Source organism: Trachemys scripta, chromosome 8, assembly GCF_013100865.1.
Source record: "Trachemys scripta elegans isolate TJP31775 chromosome 8, CAS_Tse_1.0, whole genome shotgun sequence".
NCBI lineage: Eukaryota > Metazoa > Chordata > Testudines > Emydidae > Trachemys > Trachemys scripta.
In genome coordinates, this window is record NC_048305.1 from 76,020,270 (window position 1) to 76,038,971 (window position 18,702).

Sequence of the window (18,702 nt, forward strand, 5' to 3'; positions counted from 1 at the left end):
TTGCAGGATCAGAGCCTGAGTGAAAGGCATATTCTAAGAAGAGGTCTTGCATAATCCCTCTATAATGGAGGGTGAATAAACAGCCACTGAATAAAGAAGGCCAGTTAAGTTTGCCATCTGATTTTTCTATGTGGCTAAGTGGTCTGCTCTGAAAGGAGGAGCAGTATATTTGAAGCACAGGAGCGGTACTCAAACTCTTCCAGGAAGGGGGAGGGGGAAGGGAATTGAGTCCAGTGTGGGCAAACTGATGTGGAAGTTTTCTTGTAAAAGTACTTTGAAATACTAGCTGCCGCCTCTCCTCCCCGCCACACCTCCCATTGGGGATCTTTCAGAGTACATTCTGAAGGATGAGCATGGGCAATGGGAGGGTCACAGGCAAGCAGCTGCACTGGTATATAAGATGGGTATTCACAGGAGTGGAATAGGTGGTGTGGTTTGTTTATTGGAAAAAGAGAGCTAAAGAGTTCTATATATTTAGTTTCATGTTAGGCTAGTTCCTCTTAAATCTTGCTCATTGTTCAGATGATGCTGTAATGTTTTGGATACTTCCTACATCTGTCACTATATCTGAACTAATATTTTACTTGAAGATTTGTATGCTTATAGCTAAGAGGCAACCTTAGTGTGCTTAGCATGGTTTATTAGGTTGATTCACTTTAATATGTGAAGGGTGAGACTGTGTTAAAGACACTTAAAAAATAAGCCTTGTTAACCATTTTTAGGTAATTGTTGCCTCCATATTTTCCCCCAGACCCTGTTTCCCCCTGTCTGTAGTGAAGGAAGAGGATCCCCAAATGCTGCTCCCACCCCAGCACCTGGGCTAGGTCTAGCCAGAGTGTTCCAGCAATATGCGGAACGTTGAACTTCTGCAGCAAACAAACTTTGTTCCACCCTATGAGCGAGGTAAACAAAATTAGAATCTAGTTAAATGTTCAAGATTTTAGTATCAAACAACAGAGAACAAAGCAATTCAAGTGATTTCAGCAAACACTACGCAGTGAATGACAAACCTTTTAATCTAGATCTAAGGTTATATGCATTCTAACAGAAGAGAAATGTTAATTTACCTCCATTTGTTCTTTAGAAGTCACACCATTCTGTCTGGTTCCATTTGGCTTTGAGCCTATTTCTGTAATCATCAATAAAGTAAGTGAGAAACTCCGGTTTCACATCTGTTGTACGATTCATGTCAGGACATTTTTATCTGTATTGCAGTAGCACCTAGAGGACCAAGACCCATTGTTGTGGGAACTGAACGGACGTCCCTGTCCCAGAGAGCTTACTCCTGTTCAGTGGTGTTACACACATGCTTAACTTTGTTAAGTCAATGGGACTCAATGCTTAGAATTAGGCACACATATAGGGCCCTAATGGGATTTATACCTTAGCTGCCATTGCCGCTTTAATGTAAATTTTTGTTTTGTATAAGTGTAAAGAAACCACAGACTAAGGGTGGGATTAAGTGGGCAGCACAGATCTTCCAGTCTAAGCAGAGATGAGGCTATGGTATTTTGGCATGCTCCAGTGGCAGGAACAGCACCCAATATAACTTAAAGCAGCCCTAGACAGCTAACAGCCTCAAGTACATACCCATCCAAGACCATAGGCACATAGTCAGGGCAGGTAGCCCCTCCTGCTACCACAGGAATGCTCTATTTTTAGTGTGCTAGCTCAATCAGCTATCACCTTTATGTCTCCTCGAGCTAGAAGTTACATCTCCAGCTCAAAGTGTAGACATGCCCTTAGAGTATCCATTAACTACACCTATATTTTTATTTCTGATGAAATGGTATATTACAAAAAGTGATTAAGAATTAAAATTGGTGTACATGGCTTTCAGAATAGATATTTTAAAATCCATGGCAGCGTATAAAATATTTAAAGTGAAAGGCAGCTGTATTTCTAACTGAAAACTTGCCGGACCAGTGGACTGCATGTCAGTTTTCAATTAACAGCATGATTTCAAGTTCAAAATACATTCTGTATGTTTTTAGACTACTTCTATTTTTACTTAAAGATTGTCATTCAGTACATGTGAAATGATTAGACATTTGAAGTAGTGACAGATGGTTCAGTAAAACAAAATTTCTAAACTTAAGTTTAAATTGCAAGACAGAAATATCAGCTTAGTGGCATTCCCAGACCAATTAGAGTCAACGCCACCTTGAGATGAACTAACGCCTATATAAAACTGGCTGAAATGTTGTGCTGGTCATGAAAATTAATTCCAGCTACAAGAGAAAAAATCCTTTACACCAAAGAATATGCTTCCATCTTCCAGGCAACTATTGTAGAGCCCAGAAAGTTTCAAAAATTCTGAGCTTGAGGTTCTGGTTTTAACACTTAGACCAGGGATAGGCAGCCTATGGCGGAACATGAGCTGATTTTCAATGGCACTCACACTGCCCGGATCCTGGCCACCAGTCCGGGGGGCTCTGCATTTTAATTTAATTTTAAATGAAGCTTCTTAAACATTTTAAAAACCTTATTTAGTTTACATACAACAATAGTTTAGTTATATATTCTAGACTTATAGAAAGAGACCTTCTAAAAACGTTAAAATGTATTACTGGCACGCAAAACCTTAAATTAGAGTGAATAAATGAAGACTCGGCACATCACTTCTGAAAGGTTGCCGACCCCTGACTTAGACAGACATCAACTCTTCAGTGCTAGATACTGTGGTCACTGATAGGGTGACCAGACATCCTGTTTTTAAAGGGACAGTCTCGCATTTAAGCCCTCCTGCAGATGTCCCGACGTTTTCTTTAGAATGGGCAAATTGTCCCGTATTTTCTGTCTCCCCCCACCAGTACTGGTGGGTCTTGCTGCTGGCCAGATCCCTACTCGCCAGCTGCCCTCCCACCAGCTGAGTGGGAGGGTCCAGTGACCAATGATGGGGGCGGGTGTACAAGGCTGGTGGCGGGGTGAAGCTGCAGCACGCAGGGCTGGCTGCTGCCCCTGCTGGTCCATGAGCGCAGCCCCTGCTGCATGCCGGCTCTCAGCCAGCAGGGCCTCACCCCCTGTCCCTCTTCTGGCCAGCGCAGGCTGCAATGTGCGGCCGCTGGTGCGTGCAGGGAGCGGCCAGTTACATGTCGCCTCTATTGCCCACTCATCAGCCCTTTATGTGTTCCCCCTCTCGCTGTCCTCTCCCTGCTTTGTCCCTTCACCCCCTCCAGCCCTGCTGCTGTTCCATATTCCCCCTCTCCCCCCAGCCGGGCAGAGAACTAGCCCCTGGTTGGAATGCTCAGCTTACCAACAACCTGGCTGGCAGGCTCCTTCCTTCCCCCACTGCCTCTGGCTGGGCCAGCGCCCCAGGAAAGCCCAAGACCCTTTGGCCCGGGGTGCTGGCCAGTAGGAACCAAGCTCTGTGTGTGCCAAAGCCCCATACAGTGCTGGCCCAGGGAAGCCTCTCTGCCCCTCAGCTAAGCTTTGGAGAGGTGGGAGCAATTTCCAACCTGTTCACACCCCGACCCTGCAGGCTCCACAGCAGCCCCCACCCCCCCCCAGGCAGGGGCTTACCATCCTTTTCTCACACACACACACCCCGGTTCCTGCCCCCCCTCCCCCAAGGAGCATGGGGCTGCTCCATCCCCTAGGCAACTCTGCTGCTGAGCCACCTCTCTGGCCAGGCTCGCTGAAGCTCCTGCAGCCAGGTTCCCTGGGCCCTGGTGCACAATGCATCCTTAGGGCTTAACCCCTTCCTGCCTGTGCTGTGGCCATGGGACAGGAAACAGCTGGGTTTTGTCAGCGGCCATTAGCTGCCTTTGAACACTATAGGGGCAGGAAGGGACAAGCTGCTTCCAGCCACAGAGGGGGTGGGAAGGGGAGGGGGTGGGAAATAGATGAGCTCTGCAAAGACACAGGCCAGGTCATCCCTTCCTTTCCCCTCTGGCTGGAAGCAGCTCCTGTCCCTTCCCTCCTGCACAGAGCTGAAAGGCTGCTGCTGGACACATTCTGGTGTGAACGCTGGCAGAAATCTGAGGGGGCCATGTGATCCTATGTGCCCCCTCTCATGTGTTGCCTTGGGAAGGCGCAGCACCAGGTGAGGCAGGCCAGGCATGAAAGACAGTGCGCCAGGCAGGGAGGGTTGGGTTGGTCAGTCACCCCCCCATCGAGTGGATGAGTGTGAGTGTGAGAGAGCTCTCCCCATGTGAACCCTAAAGCCTTAAAGATAAGAAGGCAAATAAAAAGAATCCAACTATGCAGTATTTCTTTTTAATAGGGGCTCAGTCAACTTGATGTTAATTTGAACGTTTGTACTGCATAGTTCTGATTGATTGCTGTTGAACTTGCTTGAATACGAGTAATTTTACCAGGTGTGCTGTATTCAGCATAGGGAAATATGGTCATCCTAGTAATTGATTGTTCAGTAAACTGCAAGGGTGAGCATTTTATGCAAGACAGAGTATATCAGTCCTTCAGAGGATCTCTATGTATAGCAGCTTTATCTGCAATTTGAATAATTTTAAGTTTGTTCCCCAAAATCAGTGTACAGAGAGTCTAAGACAAGAGCCACCCTGGAAAAATGAGCTAGGTTAATGACTACTTAAACCCTCTTCTATACTAGATGCTAAAACACATTATTGGGAAAAAGATTTTCCCAGTGTAAACAGGGCCTAAATATTGAGCTATACTTTAATTAGAGTTTGAAACAGCCCCACTATATACATTTATATTGAACAGTTTGAAAAAGTTCAAAGGAATAATACACGATGCTAAGTCTCATTCCTCTCCTCCCACGTAGATATGCACCTCATGCATACAGTAGTCAAAGACACTCTCAATCTTTCAGCAGTCTGGGATTGTTTTCAATCCAGACTGCACTGCGAATTGCATTTCAGAATGGAACACTGTAAAAACAATTTCAATTAACTCCAACTTTGTTTTTTTTTGGGAAAATATCAGTTTGAAGTATGATCATTAGAAATGCTATTGGTAAGAGTTTTGGTACTACACTTGCCCTCATCCCTCCCATACAATTTATTTTTCTATTTCTTAAAAAGAGTTTTGCTGCTAGGTTGTAGGCCTACACACAAACAAAATATTTCTATAGTCATCCCATTATAGTAATCATGTTGTTACAAATATTTAGGCAACACAGTTTTTAGACAACTATGAATTAGATGAAAGTATGCTTTTAAAAGAAGAGCTTAATACTTTTAAGTAATCTAGCATATAGTTTATGACACGCTACAGTACAGACACTTACATTTTGCTACTGGAAGTTTTCATTCTCAATTTCAGTTTGCCACAAAAAACACACAGTACTTTTCTAGAGAAGTTTTATCTGTAAAAAGAGTTTCAGTATTTCTATTTCATAGCATTTGACTAGACTATGGCACCCTGGAACATATAGCAACTCCGTAGGCCTAGAAGTATGCAAACTAAAGCTTCTTTTGTAAATTCTGAAGCATCAGGTCCTGTATATCAAGAGGCAGATGCTATACAATGAGGTTATCTGACCTGATTCAGAGTCATTGGTATCTGAAGAGCTAGAATCACTGCTAGTGCTGCTGCTGCTGCTAGCGTCTGAGGAGGAGCTGCTGCTGCTACTCTCACTCAATCGCCTTGGTCCACCAATAATCTTTGGTATAGTGTTATTTTCAGCTGCAAGATAAGAAAAGGAAGTTAAAAGTATATATAGCACTGAAAGTCTTATGAATATGTACATTAAGTAGGGCTGTGAAGTGATAAAAAGTTAATCATGGTTAATCGCACTGTTAATAATAGAATACCATTTATTTAATTTTTGGATGTTTTCTACATTTTCAGATATTGATTTCAATTACAACAGAATACAAAGTGTACAGTGCTCACTTTATATTTATTTTGATTAAAAGTATTTGCACTATAAAAAAATAAATATTTTGCAATTCACTTATTACAAGTACTGTAGTGCAATCTCTATCATGAAAGTTGAATTTACAAATATAGAATTACGTACAAAATAAACTGCATTCAAAAATAAAACAAAGTCCACTCAGTCTTACTTCTTGTTCAGCCAATTGCTCAGACAAAAAAGTTTGTTTACATTTGCAGGAGATAATGTTGCCTGCTTCTTGTTTACAATGTCACATGACAGTGAGAACAGGCATTCATGGTACTGTCATAGCCAGCGTAGCAAAATATTTACGTACGAGATGTGCTAAAGATTCATATGCCCCTTCATGCTTCAACCACCATTCCAGGGCACATGCATCCATGCTGATGATGGGTTCTACTCAACAATCCAAAGCAGTGCGGACCGACACATGGTCATTTTCATTATCTGAGTCAGATGCCACCAGCAGAAGGTGGATTTTCTTTTTTGGTGGTTCGGGTTCTGTAGTTTCCGCATTGGAGTGTTGCTCTTTTAAGACTTCTGACAGCATGTTCCACACCCCGTCCCGATCAGATTTTGGAAGGCAGTTCAGATTCTTAAATCTTGGGTCAAGTGCTGTAGCTATCTTTAGAAATCTCACATTGGTAGCTTCTTTGTGTTCTGTCAAATCTGAAGGGAAAGTGTTCTTAAAATGAACCACATGTGCTGGGTCATCATCCGAGACGGCTATAACATGAAATGTATGGCAGAAAGTGGCTAAAACAGAGCAAGGGACATACAATTCTCCCCCAAGGAGTTCAATCACAAATTTAATTAATGCATTTTTTTATTTTTTTTTTTTTTTTTTTTTTTTTTTTAAAACAAGCGTCAGCAACATGGAAACATGTTCTCTGGAATGGTGGCCAAAGCACAAAGAGGCAAATGAATGTTTAGCATATCTGGCACGTAAATACTTTTGAAACCAGCATTGCAAGGTAGGAGCGTTGCCAGCAGATCGAGGGAAGTGATTATTCCCCTCTATTCGGCACTGGTGAGGCCACATTGGGAGTATACACATCCAGTTTTGGGCCCCCCCACTAAAGAAAGGATCTGGACAAATTGGAGAGAGTACATCAGAGGGCAACGGCACATGACTTATGAGGAGAGGCTGGGGGAACTGCGCTTATTTAGTCTGCAGAAGAGGAAGAGTGTGGGGGGGGGATTTGATAGCAGCCTTCAACTACCTGAAGGGGGGTTCCAAAGAGGATGGATCTAGACTGTTCTCAGTGGTACCAGATGACAGAACAAGGAGCAATGGTGTCAAGTTGCAGTGGGGGAGGTCTAGGTTGGATAGTAGGAAAAACTATTTCATTAGGAGGGTGATGAAGCACTGGAATGGGTTACCTAGGGAGGTGGTGGAATCTCCAACCTTAGAGGTTTTTAAGGCCCGGCTTGACATAGCCCTGGTTGGTATAATTTAGTTGGGGTTGGTCCTGCTTTGAGCAGGGGCTTGGACTAGATGACCTCCTGAGGTCTCTTCCAACTCTAATCTTCTATGATTCTAAGAAGAGGGCCGCATTATCTCCTATAAATGTAAACAAAACTTGTTTGTCTTAGTGCTTGGCTGAACAAGGAAGACTGAGTAGACTTGTAGGCTCTGAAGTTTTATATTGTTTTGTTTCTGTACACTTTTTGATTTCATTTACAACACAGAATACAATATATATGAAAGTGTAGAAAAACATGCAAAATATTTAATACATTTCAATTGGTATTCTATTTTTTAAACTGCGATTAAAATTGCGATTAATCATGATTAACTCAAAAAAAAAAAAATTGAGAGAGTCAACTGTGATTAATTGACAGCCCTAGTGTTAAGATTAATAAAGCCACACTCAGATGCGCTCCATCTGCATGACTGCCAAGACTACCTTTGCTAAATCTCTGTCCCCTATTCACAAGGACGACAACATGTACCTGCCATTGTTTGGGTGCACCCTGGCCTGTTGGAGTCTAACTGAGCCCTTTTTAATACCAAAAGAGATTTTTGCTACCCTAAAGAGAAGATAAACAATTTAACTCAGTGGAGATTAAGATTTGGAGAGAGTTCCACAACAGTCCTTGTTTTTGCAGGCTAAAGCTCCAGAATAGCTAACTTAAGAAGAAAGTCTCTAAGGTGCCACAAGGACTCCTCGTTCTAACAAATTTATTTGGGCATAAGCTTTCGTGGGCTAGAACCCACTTCATCAGATGCATGGAGTGGAAAATACAGGAACAAGTATAAATAAATATATATATGAAAGGATGGGGGTTGCTTTACCAAGTGTGAGGTCAGTCTAACGAGATAAATCAATTAACAGCGGGATACCAAGGGAGGAAAAATAACTTTTGAAGTGGTAAGAGTGTAGCCCATTACAGACAGTTGACAAGAAGAAAGCTGCAACTAAGGGTACATCTATACTTACCTCCGGGTCCGGCAGTAAGCAATCAATCTTCTGGGATCGATTTATCACGTCTTGTCTAGACGCGATAAATCGATCCCAGAAGTGCTAGCCATCGACGCCGGTACTCCTGCTCAGCGAGAGGAGTACACGGAGTCGACGGGGGAGCCTGCCTGCCGCGTGTGGACCCGCGGTAAGTTCGAACTAAGATAGTTCAACTTCAGCTAAGTGAATAACGTAGCTGAAGTTGCGTATCTTAGTTCGAAGTGGGGGGCTAGTGTGGACCAGCCCAAACTGTTAGATATGGGACCATTAGTACCAGTTTTGGGGAGATAAATATGCCTACATACATAAGATACCACAAACAAAAGCATGAATATGCCCTGAAGATAGATGTGAGAGATGTACATTTCTATTATGGAGATTATTGCACCTCTCTCTGAAACATTTGGTACTGGTGCCAGAAACAGAATACTGGATAAGACGGACCACTGATCCAGTCTGGTATGGCAATTCAGATGTTCCTAAATTTGTAATAGTGGCAGTTCCTGGTCAGAAAGCACATCAAGATGCATAATAAAATAGCCAGCCATGCAAACAGTTCCACTTCAGATATTTGTTCTTTCTTCCACAAGTCTATGCAGAGAACACATCTAAAAATATTGAAGTGTTGCTAAAAATACGTTAGTTGGAACAGAATTGACAACTCTTTATCCTCCCTTCCCCCCGCCCCCCCCCAACCCAAACCATAACCTAATTCAGTTTTTTCCTCCACCCTTAACTCAGGAATTAAAATGGAAGTATTTTGCACTTTCCAAAGTGAATGCAGATAGAAAATTTACTTTAATGGTCATTTTCTGTTTCCTGGGACAGGGAGAAAATCCTATCAGGTATTTCATGGTTCCTCCTCCTCCCCCTGAGTTCAGTAGCATTTTTCCAAAATGCAGGATTCAGAGTATGGATTGATTTTCTACTGTAGCCACCCAACATGAAGTCTTTCCCTACAGAATCCAGGGGAATCAAGATTTAGATTGAACTTGAGAACTAAGTGAAGTCAAGCCTCAGTTCTTATTCTACCACTCTCTTTAATTGCTGCCATGCTCAGTAAATCTGTCTTCTTTGTGTCTCCCTGTTGGAGACAAGTCCCCAGACTTTCCTGTTTAGTGTCCAATGCAGAGAAAATGAGCTATGTAGAGCTTCAGTTGTGATATCTGTCTATTTTGTGGGACTTATAGTTTGCAATGCAAGCAGCACCCAAAAGGAATGTTAAATGGGAAAATGGCATTTTACATTATCTAAAAATCAGGGTCTAGGGATGTAGAAGCATAACTGTGTATACTGATTTTTTGCTTCTGTTGTAGCTGACTTTCTAGAAAAGAGTCTGATAGTAAGGATTGAGTCACTATGAGCAATGATAGGCACACATTACTCACCCTGTGCCACTGCTGGGGCAGGAGGGTTTTTATAATTTCTCCACCATCCAAGTCGGCTATACGGTCATGGTTTACCTACCCTTATAAGAGATCCATCTCAAGGTGAGCCAGGAGAGAGAATCTACTGGACTAGAACAGGCATCATCTCTGGCTCCACTGGAAAATGTAGACCTGATAATGTGTGCATAGAAGGTGCTGAAGACTAGGGTATAGGCTTGGTATCAATCCATATGGTGTAGAAGTTCCACATTGATTATGCTAGGATAATGCCTCAAAACTGTAAAGAAGCAGTGCTATCTTTATCACACTACTATAAAAACCATCAGTAAAAGTTGATAGATCTATCCAGAGGTACACCCCTATCTGAAGTCACTGGAAGCTCCAGTAGTTCTGAGCAAGGAAGAGCCGAGCAAAAGTTTCTTGACTCATGCCTTGAAGTGCGCTTTACTGGATATTTAGGGGTCTCATCTTAAGAGCAGAACTTCAATAGAGTTTTACCCCAATGGGCCAAGGTAGCAGACGCCTGAATTAGGGCTGTCGATTAATCGCAGTTAACTCATGCTATTAACTCAAAAAAATTAATCATGATTAATCAGTTTTAATCATACTGTTCAACAATAGAATACCAACTGAAATTTATTAAATATTTTGGAAGTTTTTCCTACATTAATATGTACGGTATTGTGTTGTAATAGAAATCAAATGTACATTATTATTACAAATATTTGCACTGTAAAAGTGATAAAGTATTTTTAGGGCTGTCAAGCGATTCAAAAAATTAATCATGATTAATCAGACCGCTAAACAGAATACCATTTAAATTTTTTTGATGTTTTCTACAATGTAAAACTTTAGAGCCTACAAGTCCACTCAGTCCTACTTCTTTTTCAGCCACTCAGACAAAAAAGTTTGTTTACATTTGCAGAAGATAATGCTGCCTGCTTCTCATTTACAATGTTACTCGAAAGGGAGAACAGATGTTTGCCACAAGATATTTACATGCCAGATGCGTTAAAGATTATGTCCCTTGCTGCTTCAACCACCATTCCAGAGGACATGCGTCCATGCTGATGACGGGTTCTGTTCAATAATGATCCAAAGCAGTGCGGACCGACGCATGTTCATTTTCGTAATATGAACCAGATGCCACCTGCAGAGGGTTGCTTTTCTTTTTTGGTGGTTAGGGTTCTGTAGTTTCCGCATCTGAGCGTTGCTCTTTTAAGACTTCTGAAAGCATTCTCCATACCTCATCCCTCTCAGATTTTGGAAGGCACTTCAGATTCTTAAAACTTGGGTCCAGTGCTGTAGCTATTTTTAGAAATCTCACATTGGTGCCTTCTTTGTGTTTTGTCAAATGTGCAGTGAAAGTGTTCTTAAAAGGAAGTACATGTGCTGGGTCATCAACCGAGACTGCTATAACATGATATATATGGCAGAATGAGGGTAAAACAGAGCAGGAGACATACAATTCTCCCCTAAGGAGTACAGTCACAAATTTAATTAACCCACTTTTTTTTTTTTAAACAAGCGTCATCAGCATGGAAACATGTCCTTTGGAACGATGGCGAAAGCATGAAGAGGCATGTGAATCTTTAGCGCATCTGGCACATAAATATCTTGCAACGCCAGCTACAACAGTGCCATGCAAATGCCTGTTCTCACTTTCAGGTGATGCAAGAAAGAAGTGGGCAGCATTACCTCCTGTAAATGTAAACAAACTTGTTTCTCTTAGCGATTGGCTGAACAAGAAGTAGGACTGAGTGAACTTGCAGGCTCTAAGATTTTAGATAGTTTTATTTTTGAAGGCAGTTTTTTTTGCACATAATTCTACATTTGTAAGTTAAACTTTCGTGATAAAAGATTGCACTACAGTACTTGTATTAGGTGAATTGAAAAATAATATTTCAGGTTTTTTTACAGTGCAAATACTTGTAAATCAAAAATAAAAAGTGAGCACTGTACACTTTATATTCTGTGTTGTAATTGAAATCAATATTTGAAAATGTAGGAAACATCCAAAAATATTTAAATAAATGGTATTCTATTATTGTTTAATCGCGCAATTAATCATGATTAATTTTTTTAATCGCTTGACAGCCCTAGCCTGAATGCATCTGGTCACATCCTTCATAACTGACATAGCTTAGTAGGGATCAGAGCACAACTCCAACAGAATCCAGCAGTGGGAGTTGGAGAGGCTGGCATTGATGCAGATTCTTAGGTTTGGTCTATACTACCAACTTAGTAGTCCACACCCCTGGCTGACGTAGTTACACTGACCTAACTCTCGGCCTAGACAATGCTACATCAATGGGAGGGCTTCTCCCATCAACATACTCCACCTCCCCAAGAGGCAATAACTAACTAGACCAACTGGAGAAGCTCTCCCGTCAGTGTAGGTAGGGTCTTCACAAAGCACTACAGTGGTGGTGCTGCAGTGCTGTAATTGTAGACGAGCCCTTACCCAAACAATGACCCCTGACCAATGCGTTCCAGAAGTATTAGACCCTCTGTGCTGAATTACTGTTGAATTTAATCTGTTGACACTATAGTTCAAGAGAGCCTTATGTCACTCTCCCGAGACCCCACAGCTCCGAGACTGCTGGGTGCAACCAGTGACCAAGAAAATTGCTTATGGACCATTTTTAACTACATACTTTTTGCAGGCACTTGGCTGTGTCTTTACCATCTGAAAGAAGATATGAAGGAGATGGAAGAGAACCAATTCAGTATGCACACCACCACACCAGAATAGGATTTGAAAAAGAGGAACATGGTTAAGTGAAACTTTTTCTGAAGCATTTGCTATTAGCCATTGTCAGATGCAGGATGCCACATAAAATATAGACCTTTGCTTTGGTGCAACTGGCAATTCCTATGGTCTGCCTGGCACCCCACATTACTTGAGAGATGCTAACCCCACGAGGCACAAGATAGCTTTTGTTAATATTTTTAGAAAATGTTACAGAAAAGGGTCTATAACAGATAAAGTCTGGGACAGAAGGAAAAAAAAATAGTTGACCAACAAAATTGCTGTTGTGGTGTAATTGAGGCAATATAGGAGAGATCTCCCACTCTTGCAGGTTAGAAAAGTGACGGCTGGCAACTTTTAGTGCCTCTAATATTCTAAAAGGAAGAAATCCCACCAGAGTACAGACCTCAGGAGGAAATCTCATTATAAAGAACAGAGCAGTACAACTAATGGTCACATTACATTTGGTGTTTTGCTTTTTAGGGTTTAACTGCCCATTGACATCCAGCAGCCTCTTTTCCAACTCTTGTTTTTTCTCAGAATTAAGTTCTTCTTTTGACTTCACTGGTTTCTTAGCTGTATATGAAATAAAGAAAGACATTAAGAGCTACATCCAAACCCAAAATAGATTCTGGCTAAACATCTTGTGTAGAGTTTATCCATGATATATACACACCATGTTTTCTTGGTCTTTTCCTTAAACAAGCCATCACATACTTATCTAGTTCTCTAAGTGTCGATGCTTTTAAAGTTTCAAAGTCTATTTCTATCTCATCAGGATTGGAGTTTCTCAGTGAAGGCTCTCTTGACTGTATTATATATACTACTTTTCCAAGCTTATCTCCAGGAAGTTTATTTATGTCCAAACTCAACTGCCTTTTTTCATCATAATTCATAGGCTTGGCACTATCCTCATCTTCTGATTTACGTGCCAATGAGACTTGCTGCTTTGTTTTCTTTGACGGACTGCAAGAGAGAAAGTTTGCTGCATTGAGAGCAATTTAAAATAATGTCACCCACACAACCCTCACACTTACATATTTAAAGACAGTTTTTTCTTCAATTTCTTTTTTTGCTTTAGCTTTTTCTTCTTTTGATTCACATATTTGTGTTTGGATTTTTCTTTGCCTCTTTTCCCCTTTTTAGACTTTCCTTTTTTCTTCCTCAGCTTGGGCAAGGAGGTTTTGGCCAAAGCCCGCAACTGCTGATGAACAGCTTTAAGCTGTCAAAAAAAAGAAGGAAAGAAACTAAGCATCTTGATAGTCATTACATGAAAAATATTGTGGAGGGAGAAACTGGTTCTGAAGGCCATGGAAGAGTTTTGGCAGCCAGGCAGGGATGGATAGGGTGTTTACTCAGTGGTGTAATGAGATTCTGGAAGGTAGAACAAACAGGATGAGGGGAGCTTTGGAAAACGGGGGCTTGCATTAAGAGGGAGAACATTTGTAGCAGGTACATGTGCATATGAGGGTTGTCTCTTGCCATCCTCCTCCCAGACTTTCAAAAAACAAAACAAAACAAAAAAAATCTATCTTCCTGCAGGAACATCCCAAAGCTCTTCTTTAGCATGAGAAACTTGGGGCTCAAGTGTCTCAGTGCAGCACTTGCCCACCTCCTATGAGGTGGTTCTGTGCAAGGTAGACTAGAGAGGATGGGGGGGGGGGCAGAGTCTTCACATAATAAGTCCAAGCTATTTTGGAAGTCTTGTCATCTGGTAGACAATTATACTGAAACCAAGATAAAGTGCTGGCTTCAAAGTAATCCGCTGGAACTATACAACACCTACAGAGACATTCATGTTTTGTCCAAGTTAAAAAAAGAAAGAGGACCAGTTTACATTGCATAGGTATTAAAAAAGAGGAAAGGATGGATAAGAAGTCCAACTGAGACACATTAGCTGAATAGTTTACTGCAGAACAGTTAAGCAGAAGTAAGGGTGATAATCAATGAATCCCCCGGCCCTCAGCAAAATGGAGACGAACACGCATCTTGATACTGTTTGAGTAGTCATCTTTTCCCAATTAAGTAGCTCAGCACACTGAAATTAAGAGCTAAAACCCATCCACCTTTCATTAGATTTTGAGCACTTCTCTGGACTTTAGCCAGAATTTGTGCATCTTGAAAGAGATGCAAAAAGACCAGTAATTGTCCTGATGGAATCTCAGTGGCTATGCTCATTAAAATTCAATAAATTATATTTTTAAAAGAGTAAGATGATACTAAGATTGCAGTCCCTTTATGAAGGCTATCAACACTGTAAACTGATAGAAAATAGAGGAGCTGTAGAAGTTCCAATTTGAATTTTGTTAAGAGTTTAAGTTTCAGTGATGCAATTAATTTATAAGCAACTTATCACTGATGCTTTCTTGCCTGCAGGGAGACTGATAACATACTAGCCTTGTTCATTCTTAGGATTTGGAGGTTGCAGACTCTCTCATCCACATGCAGTCTCCTCTTAAATTAGGAGTTGAAAATGGTGTCAGATTAATTACATTCCCTTAGATTTTCAATAAATTTTTAGATTTGACCTATGATCTTTACAGTATGCCAGGATAATTCCTACTGATATTGTTCCTCAGACAGGCATATCCAGCAGGGATCAGTAGAAACTTCAAATCTTGTTTACAATAGTCTAATGTAGCCTAGCATCTTATTGACCTGCTTTCCACAGAACTTGGACATATTTTTTAGTTTTAGTACTACTCAAAATTCAAAAGACAAAACAAACAAAGAATTAGATTGCTCATTGGACTGAAAACCTGAAGGAGTTTCATTATGATGTTAGGCATTTAAGAGTCCAGGTCAGCATGCCTGAAAGTAGTTAACCTAGGATGGGGATAATTTATGAAGTGAAGTAGCTTTAAGAGAAAGTCTAAATGCATAAAGGCAGCAAGGATATCCATGAAAGAAAAAGTCCTGAGAAGGACACAAAAGGAAGGGGTAGTTGAATAGCCAGAGGCTAGAACCATAGCTCAGTAGGATTTGGAGTAAGCAAAAGAGCTTAATTCTCTGTAGTGTAGACTTGCCCTTAAGTCAACCTAAATTACACAACTCCAGCTAGATGAATAACCTAGCTGGAGTCAATATAGCTTAGGTTGACTTATTGCGGTGTCTACACCACGCTGGGTCGATCCATCTTATGCTTCTTGTTCCAGTGGAGCACCAGAGTCGATAGGAGAGCGATCTGCGGTCGATTTAGCGGGTCATCACTAGACCCGCTAAATCGACCACCGGTGGATCGATCACCACAGCCTCAAGCCCTGGTAATTGTAGACATACCCTAAGTCAGTTGTTTTCAAACTTTTTCTGGCGACCCAGTTTGAAGAAAATTTGAAGAAAATTGTTGATGCCTGTGACCCAACAGCGCTGGGGATGAGGGGTTTGGGAGGGGTTGAGGCAGAGGGCTGCAGGGTGGGGCCAGGAATGAGGAGTTCAGAGATTGTGGGAGGGAGCTCTGGGCTGGGGTGCGGGAGGAGATCGGGGCCAGGAATGAGGGGTTTGGGGGGGGTTCAGGGCTGGGGCAGAGAATTGGGGTGTGGGGTTGGGCATGGTATTACCTCCAGTGGCTCCTGGTCAGCAGTGCAGCCGGGGTGCAGAGGCAGACTACCCGCCTGTCCTTGCACTGTGGACCGTGCTGTGCCCCAGAAGCGGCCAGCAGCAGGTCCAGCTCCTAGGCGGAGGAACCATCCCCGACAGCTCCCATTGGCTGGGAACCATTGGCCACTTCTGGGGCACAGTGTGGTGTCGGAACAGATAGGGACTAGCCTGCCTTTGCCGGGCAGCACCACCAACGGGACTTTTAACGGCCCAGTCAGTGGCGCTGACCAGAGCCACCGCGACCCAGTGCCTTCCATTGAGTGACCCAGTGCAGGGTCGTGACCCACAGTTTGAAAATCACTGCCTTAAGTGACTTGTCTTGATGCTAACTGGTTCCCTCTTCAACTGCTTGAGAGGTGCAAAGAGCCCAATGTGATTAGGGCTTCAGAATAAGGCAATACCAACTGGATTTAGGCACTTTTGGAATTTTAATCCAATGCGTTTAAAAAGACAGGTAGCAGATATCCTAGTCAACATCATCATACTGAAGGCTCTGAAGCCTGTATGTAAAAAGTTAAGCCTGCTGTTAGAGAACCTGCCATCTCCCACAAAGTAACCACAGCACAATGTGCTACCACATAAGAAAATAATTCTGCACCACCCCAAATGCACACTTTTGTACATACATTTAAAAAAACAACAACAACAACACCACCACAAACACTCTTTACAGACAACTCATGGTTCTAGACCTTAGAATGGATACATGTGAATGAGAGCCACCGCAGGCTACAATTGTCGTGCACTTTGTACCCAGAGCATTGTTGCTTACTTGCTCTTGAAGCTTTGCAAGGCGCCGTGTTCTTTCCTCTTCTGAATCTTCAGATGATCTTTCTTCAGAGGAGTCATCACTGCTGCTTTCACTAGAAAAAGCACTTGCTTTTTCTGTTTTGGGCTGTGACGGTGGTATACTTGCGACAGGTTCATCTGGAATTTTGGCAAATTGCATCTCAAAGATATCCTAAAATATAAATATAAATAAATAAATAAATAAATAAAAATAAATGTTGGGACCTCTTTATAGGAGAGTATATGATCTTTACTGATCTCTTTATATTGATCTAGATGTCCTAGAATGGTCACAGGTCACTTAGCACCCAATGATTTCTCCTCTCTCTCAGAAGAGAATTCTCCAAGACCCATTACCAGAACAGCTCCACAGTGGGAACCTTAGGTGGTCCAGAATTTGTTAGTCTCTAAGGTGCCACAAGGAGTCCTCACAGTTTCATTTATTAAGTGATAACCCACCTGCAGTTTTCTTGCCATAGCAACCACTTCATGGTCTGGAGAGTTGTATTTGTAGCAATTCATAAACATTAATCTAATATCTGCAGCAAACTCTTGGGTATCTTTATATTCATAGTTATCCATTTTCTTCTATGAGGAAACAATAATGAAGTTGCATTTTAGATGATCTAAACTTTAAGATACAGACTATGTATCTGGGACTTAACGCCAAATGTAAAAATCAAGGAAGATTGATACTTCCAGCATCAGAATAAATCTGGTGCAGTAGGGTTACCATACTGCAGAAGCTCCAAAACCACCATTTAAAATAAATAAATAAACCGCAGCCACAACACAACCTCATACATCACATAGCCTCTTCTGACTTAGAATATTCTGTTGCAAATATTAACTGTCAGCAATACAACTTTATTGAATTAAAGCTATGATACTAACAAGTTTTGAATAACTAAACTTTCTGCTATAGTACCAAAAATCTTTAGCTAATGTTAATTTAAAAGGTATATTTAATTTAGGACCATAAATCCCCTACGCACGAGAATAAACCAGGAGTTGTGATTCTAGCCAAAACCCCTTACCTTAATAGTTCCAAGGTCTATAGGGCATTTCATGGTATCATGGTGGTCATTGAGCCCCAAAGCTGTAATGTCTACAGGTTTATAGAAAGGCCAAGCATATGATGCATGTTTCTTTGCAAACATTTCTTTAAGGATCTCACTACAATGCTTTAGTTGTTCTGATAATTGAACATTTTTGACAACTTCAAGTGGCTGTTGAGAATCTGGCAAGTCTTTCTTTAGATACCTGTCTGGTACACTACATTCACTTTCTCCTCTACATATTTTAGCAATTTTTGGTTCATTAAGTGCTGGAGAAGATTCACAGCTTGCTGTGGATATGGTAGTAGTATCAGCCTTCCTTTTCACACCCTTTTTAACCTAGAAAACAAAAGTTTACATAGAATATTTCAAGTAACTAGAATGGCACAATTCCACGATAAATAGCACAAGAGAAATTTGTTTATTTTTTTTTTTTAAGACAAAAGCTTCTGTATTTTTTCTACACAACTTAAATATAAAATTGTAGAAACAAGTTCAAGACCTACTTTTTCAGCAAAGTGTTACAATCTAGCATCAAGTGCAAGGCTTTCTTCTTTAGAGTTGGAAGAAAAGTGTACTACAGTTTTGTTTATTTTGCGGTCACTTAAGTAGGGTGAGATCTCAAAAAAGTTACTAGATTATGAAGTTGACATAAGAACAGCCACCAGCAAATACAAATATTCCTGCACTCTAGTATTTGAGGCCTAATTAGAGGCCATGAGTACAAGCTTTTAGCTCTTAGGTTAGGGTTACCATATTTCCACAGGCAAAAAAGAGGACACTGGGGGGGGAGGCGGGGGCGGAGGAGCCCCGCTCTAGCCCCCCCCCC

General features: G+C 41.5%; 1 protein-coding gene across 1 annotated transcript in view; it reads right to left on the reverse strand.

Moving 5' to 3' along the window:
* The window catches only part of BRDT (bromodomain testis associated), a 42,594-nt gene that overhangs the window by 16,144 nt on the left and 7,748 nt on the right, over positions 1–18,702 (reverse strand). Inside the window, exons 4-11 of the mRNA XM_034779681.1 lie at positions 17,853–18,212; positions 17,275–17,403; positions 16,799–16,987; positions 13,467–13,651; positions 13,106–13,395; positions 12,892–13,005; positions 5,467–5,610; positions 1,068–1,129 (exon numbers count right to left, since the gene is read on the reverse strand). Coding sequence (XP_034635572.1) covers positions 1,068–1,129; positions 5,467–5,610; positions 12,892–13,005; positions 13,106–13,395; positions 13,467–13,651; positions 16,799–16,987; positions 17,275–17,403; positions 17,853–18,212 — 1,473 coding nt within the window. The remainder of the gene's footprint in view (positions 1–1,067; positions 1,130–5,466; positions 5,611–12,891; positions 13,006–13,105; positions 13,396–13,466; positions 13,652–16,798; positions 16,988–17,274; positions 17,404–17,852; positions 18,213–18,702) is intronic.